Genomic DNA, 6,594 nt, shown 5'->3' with positions numbered 1-6,594 from the left:
CTGGAAGGGGATGGTGGTGGTAGAGAAGGAAGAGAGAGAGGAAGTTGCGCCAGCTCATAAAACCAACTATTTGGCCATGTTTGTTCGGTCATGTGCCCCAGACACCAGATGCGTCAAGCACCTTCCATATGCAGAAGGTGTACACTGGTGGCTGGAATATTGCTATATTTGGACGATTTTCGGACTCCGATCAAATTTCAGCCACTGTCCACTAGATTTCGGGAAGTCTGGCCCTCCAAGCATATCACGTGATCTCCATGGGCTCGCGCGCACAAGTCCTTTTGATTGCAATCACTGTAATCTGATCTGTCTTTCTCTCTCTCTCTCTCTTGCTCTATCCTTGCTGTCTCTGCTCTGCTATATTTCTGTTGCTGTGCCTCTGCTGCTTATTCTCACACATCTATTTGGCTACTTTTGTACATTCTACCATGCACAGCCAGTCTGAGAAGCATGCACAGCCTGCTCAGCCTGCCAGTCAGACCTTTACCTCAGTCTAGGCAGGGACATAGTAGTGTAATAAACTATGCAAAGGTCCAAGTATAGTTATAGTAAATGTTATAGTCCAGGTATGAGTTTGTTGGACCTGTGAAACCTGTACACATAGTATAGGTATATAAGGTCCGACTATATAAACCTGCGGAGTTTTTATAAATATATGAGTGAGACTCAAATTAAACTAAATAAATTGAAGCACAAATGCTAACACATATATTCTGTAAGAGAGCTACTTAAACTTAAACTTTGCATGTTAAACTTTGCTCTTAAGTACTACTTTACTTGAAGACATGTCCAGGATGTGTAGTAAACTACACATAGGTACATACATAGTAATAGTACAGGTCATAGTACAGGTTTATCTTTTATAAACCTGTGACCCTCATAGACCTGTACTATATGCAGGTCTATGTACCTGTATGTATAGTCAGGGTCAGGCCTTTGTACTACAAAGGTAGACCTGTGTCCCTGCCTATACCCCGCAGTCTGGTGTTAGGCAATCTACCTCTAATCTGCACTCAATCCTGGAGAATCCTGCATTTGTGGGTACAAGTCAGGACCAGCATCAAGGTTTCAATCTCGATCAGGCCAATCAGCCAATTGGAGGAGGCATCTCATACTGTAGATCTGTGCCACCAGCTTACTACCATGGCCGACCTTTGCAAAAGGACAGACCAGGTATGTTTCTATATTTCTAATAGTGAATATGTTTGTCAAGTAAGCAACATTTCATTTGATATTGTGATGACAGACTTTACCCTGCATTCGCTGACACCTCACATGACCCCCCAAGCAGATACTATGTTGCAATTGACTCTGAGTGTGGATGAGATGAAGGACGTGGATAATTAGAAGCAGTTCCAGTTGAGAGAAAGCAGAGATGACAGGGGGAGCATTGTGTATAGAGGTTTGTATAAAGATGTCAATGAAGATGGTCAGTTGAAGGGGAGTTTCTGGATGATGACTCGGACAGAGGTGAGACATTTCTAGTAAATCACAATCACACCGGTAGCCCACCTCTGTAATGATGAATCAAAGGAGAGTGATAAATTGGACAATACCAAGGAGGAACATAAGGAGACAATCCACCAGCCACTAAGCTATGTGCCTGTGTCAAATGTCGAGGAGGATATCAAGGAGGATGTTGAGGAGGAGAGCAAGGCCGAGGCCAAGGATGAGGATGAGGATGAGGCAAGTGTTCCTGCTCTGCCCTCATGTGTTTTCAGAGCCACCCATTTGTCGAAGTCATATGCAGGTCGAAAGGATGTGCATCTGCTGCTAAAATGGATGTCCCTCGATGCTGAAGCAGTCAACCCATACGTGATCCTGCAGTGTCTATCACTGCTGCTGTTCATGAACATGAGAACAGCTTACTCACCTCCAATCCAACTATACCTCCTTCTGCTCATGCTCCTAAGCATCAACGTCACAAGATCTTCCAGATGGCATAGAAGTCTGTGATATGGTGTTGTTTCTCTCTTCAACATATGCATCTTGCTAACACCATGCACCTAGTATTGCTTTCTCTGGCAATAAGGCAGAAACTTGGTCGACTGTGACCGTCCAAACTGCAGCAGAGCTGTTTGCTTGCATTGCATTCCAGATCTCCGACAGTGGAATATGACTGAGCAGATGCAGTTTGAATGTCTGGCCTGCACCATAAAGTGTGACAGAGGTGCAATGCAGGTATACCATGTAGGTTTAATATGAATTCTTTACTCGCACAAAAGCTGATATTTGAGGGATGTCAGGGCCTGTATAGTGTCCCATCCACTGAAAAATCTTGGGTACCATTGATGAAGGGTCTTTGGATTGTTGGCAAGAGGGAGATAGCACTGACCACAAGGTTGGATACCACCTCTTTGGTTTTGGTTCATCTGCACCTGCACTTGCTGCCTGTGCATGATACCATCGCCAATCTTGTGGAGGTGTACCTTCGAGCCTATTACGTTAACCGCAGCGAGTTCCTAAATTGGCTGGATGTTATCTTTGACTTGGAAGGTTCAGAGGCAACAGAAGGTCATCATCTTCATATGCTCAACATAGTGTCAAAAATTTGATCATATGTATTTAGATTAAATTCAGTGGCTCTGAATCATTTGATATGAAGGATATTGGTCTCAGAATGTGATAGCAAAGGATGGCCCAACTACTACTACACAAACCCTGAAGGTGGTTTGACCTGGCTCATTATAGCTGATGGCATCACATGTGATGAAACCTGTATATATACACTTGGTGAAGGCCCCAGCTTTAAAACTCCTATGTGTGAAGAGAATTTTGCCCTTTCTAATCAAAACAAATAGAAGATGCTACTTGGCTGAAGCCAAAGTGTGGAGAATCCTATATAGGATACAAATTTCAAGAGTCTCGGCCGAGACCATTATTTTCAAAAACCCTATATAGTGCATCCTTGGCCAATGCCATATTTCAGCAGACCCCATATAGAATAGAAATTCTACTACCTTCGGCCAAGGCCAACATTTCTGCAAGAACTATATAGTGTATATTCAGCTAAGGCCAAAATTCAGATCTCTCTATATAGGTTAAAATTTGATGACTCCTGGCCGAGGCCACCATTTCTACAAGAACTATATAGGGTATCTGTAGCTGAGGCCAAATTTCAGACAATCCTATATAGAATGCAAATTGCTTGACCCTTGGCCGCAGGCACTATTTCCACAAAAATCTATATAGGGTACTCTTGGCCACAGCCAAATGTCAGGAAATGCTATATAGGATCAAAATTTCATGTGCCTTGGCCGAGTGGAACATTTACACAAAGATTCTATATAGGTCCACTTGGCCAAGCCCAACTGTCTGCAAACTCTATATAGGATTGGAATTTTATGACTCTTGGCCAATGGCACTATTTCAGCTACAATCTATATAGAGAAATGGCGGCCGACCCCAAAATGCCCGACAACCTATATAGACTTTAAACTGCACCTCCCTTGGCTAACTCCCAAATATGCGACTCAGCCTATATAGCCTACTTATCTTGGCCAACCCTACATCTCCATCCTATATTATATTCTTGGCCAACACTCTGTTTAATGGAAATTTACACAAAATATTCCACCTCGGTTATATGGACATTTGGATATATATTGGCTGAATGGGCTCCCTGAGCTCAACGTACCAGATTAATGGTCGCCTCAATAACCTGATGGAGGATCTACAAATCATTCCTTCGCAGAACTCCATACATGTCGCAATGGACATGGAGTGGTCAGTGGATCGATCCAATGGAATACATGGTCGAGTTGCACTTATCACTGTTGCATATCAACGTTATATCTACCTTATTCCGGTGGGCAGAAGTTGGTAACCCTTTACTGTGCATCACACTCACAACAACTGTGCAGGTTGCAAAATATGTTGAAAATAATTTCCTGAAATTACCCTATACATTACTCGTCTTGTTACGCAGCCCTCAGGTGCACAAGGTCGGCGTACACATCAAGGCTGACTTTACACGACTCTATAAGGACTGCGAATTCGACCCAACAAAAGGCGATACACCATTTGTGGGTGCAGTGGAACTTGGTGCAATGGCAAAAGAACGTAAACTGACTGAACTGGCCAATGTTAGCCTCACAGATCTCATGTCAATAGTTCTCCACCGCTATCTACTGAAGGATGAATCTATTCGGGTTAGCACTGCATGGGATAATCCAGAACTGACTCCGGAGCAGGTCAGCTATGCATCTCTGGATGTGTATGCAGCATGGTCCATCTTCGAGACATTCTCCACTGTGTCTGTAGGTCAAGCCGTGACAGATGCCACGTCGGCCGGTACAAAGGTCAAGTTGATGTCCCGTGACCGCAATTCCATTGTGGCGTATGGTATCATCACCCCAGATCGGCCCAAAAAGTTCAACAGTGTCAATGTATCAAAAACTCGAGTTATCGTGAACATTACTGCTATCCTGCAGTTGGGTTATCTTGTCCGTGCGGATTTATTGAGCTCAAAGGTGGATATTCCAATCACTCAGTTTGGCAACTCCGGGCTACCATTTCAGCTCCTTTGCTACATGAAGGACCTGCAGACTTGCAGCAACAATGACGACATGCTGGAACCTCCCATACCATCCCAGACAGCTCCACTTCCCGTGCTACCCTTTGTCCCATCCAAATCAACATATGAACCCACCCAAGATGCCTCTGGCAGCTTGGAGGATTGTAGCCCTGTCACTGGATCAAATGGACCATGTGGCGAGAATTCGGACTTCTATTCTTGGCACAATGACTTAGATTTTGATCCGGACGTCGAAGGCAGTGCTCAAGATGCTGAACACGACCCCTCTGCTGCTCGACATGCTGAGCATCTTCTTAACACCATGCCTGCACTGGGTGAATATGAAGCCCAGACCATTCGATCATGGGTTCTTGGAGATATCTGGCACCTCATGGACCAGTTCAAGATTCCTCTTCATCACGGTATGCGTCGTCCGTTCGCACGTGCACTGCACGATGCACTCCTCCTTCCAGATCCTAATGATAAGAGTGCTATCGAGGAAGTACTGTCAAGTCGAGGTATCACCTGGGATCAGATGGTCCTGTGGAAGTCTGATTGGGTCTGGCAGCGTGTGAGACGCCTTGTCCCTCCACCTGAGATCTTACTGCAGCGTGTCACTGATGTCTTCGATGCCTGCAGACCAGCAGTTGATGCAACAACAAGACAGCCCTTGTTCAATGAAGCTTCATGGGAGAAGGCTCGGAATGTTCTCGAAAACATTAGGCTCAGATACTACTCAGATCCTCCGGGTGTGAAGATGTACATCATCGATCGGACAGATGGTGATGGACTTACCGTCTACAGATGCATCCGAGGCACTAACAATGTCGAAGGCGGTGTGCATCAAAATATTGCAAAATGATTTGGATCATACAATGCATGTCCGCGCTTTGCCATCAACTTGCTGCGGGATTACTGTCTCTCGCACAACTTGAAGGTATGCACCCATTTACTCTCATTTAGCACTGTGTCGTACTGACCATTCTTATATAATATTGGAAGGTCGGCACTCGCAATCGCACTGGGAAGGATTACAAAGGCTCGTATGATATATCTGGATGAGGAATCGCATCGTGCAGTTGCTAGATCAGACTGCTGATGCATTTGTCCCCATGGCTTCGAGAGGATCTTTGACTGGCTGGATCAACGGTGATGACTACGAGCAGACCAATGAGAATTTTGGTATCCTTCCCTTATCATCTTCGGCCCGCAAGAGACTTGCGATGCAGGAGTATGATGCCGAGTTTGCGAAGAAGGAGAAGATTCGACATCAACATCTAGCGATGCAGCAGCGCACTCAAATCCCCATTCTTCCTCTGCACACAGCAGAAGAGCGCGCCTTGTACCGCATGCTCGTGAAGCAGCCTGGTGGCCACTTTGCGGGAAAGACACAGCCAAATTGGGTTTCACTTGCGAGGGACTGGTCGCGCTACTGCAACGGTGTTCACGTCTTCTATAAGGTATGGCCTTTAAGTGGTTTTGGGGATCTTAGATGTGACTCACCATTTTACCAGCTTCCGGAGCACCTGAAGAACTATCACAAGACCTGGAATGAGATCCGCAATAAGGAAAACTCGGTCGAGCAGCACAAGGATGCTTACATCCGAATTCAAAATGCACTAGTAGCCCCTCCCATTTCCATCTCAACAATACCGACATGATCGCGCGCCATGCTCGATCAAGAAGTCAGCCGAAGTCAGTGTGTCCTCACTGATAAAGAGATGATGTCCGATTGGCATGTTGGCCTCCTTCTTGGCCGGGCAGATATTCGACAGACTGTTGTGCAGTTGTAATATGGCGAGGGATCTTCCCAACAAGGTTCAAACAGCCAAGGAACAAAAAGAGCGGTAGAGACGGACACTTCGGGCAGTGGTGCCAGTGCGAGAGAGAAACGATGCAAGGAAGGTGTGCGAGATGCCGAGAACGCCGGTGCAAATCGCAATAGCACAGCAAACGTGCCCGCAGTGAATGCCAAAAAATGCGCGCCACGTACGTGTCCGAATTGCAAGAGGGTGGATTGTCCAGGCAGATTCAAGAGTCGTCCATGTATCTTCCTGCCCGATAAGGTGTGTATTGTA

At 45.7% G+C, this 6,594-nt stretch overlaps 1 protein-coding gene across 1 annotated transcript; it reads left to right on the top strand.

Annotated features, from left to right (window-relative positions):
• Positions 1 to 3,613: 3,613 nt before the first annotated feature.
• SCP_0202180 (hypothetical protein) lies at positions 3,614 to 6,177 on the top strand (the record flags this gene model as incomplete). The annotated part of the gene is made up of 4 exons (XM_027754133.1): positions 3,614 to 3,808; positions 3,864 to 5,352; positions 5,603 to 5,976; positions 6,031 to 6,177. 4 exons carry the CDS (start codon positions 3,614 to 3,616, stop codon positions 6,175 to 6,177), a joined length of 2,205 nt encoding a protein of 734 aa, XP_027609934.1.
• Between the last annotated feature and the right edge of the window lie 417 nt (positions 6,178 to 6,594).

The sequence above is a fragment of the Sparassis crispa genome (genome assembly GCF_003851025.1).
Source record: "Sparassis crispa DNA, contig_000001F, whole genome shotgun sequence".
Taxonomy (NCBI): Eukaryota; Fungi; Basidiomycota; class Agaricomycetes; order Polyporales; family Sparassidaceae; genus Sparassis; species Sparassis crispa.
The sequence above is the reverse complement of the archived record's forward strand: the minus strand, read 5'-3'. Positions and strand labels throughout refer to the sequence as shown.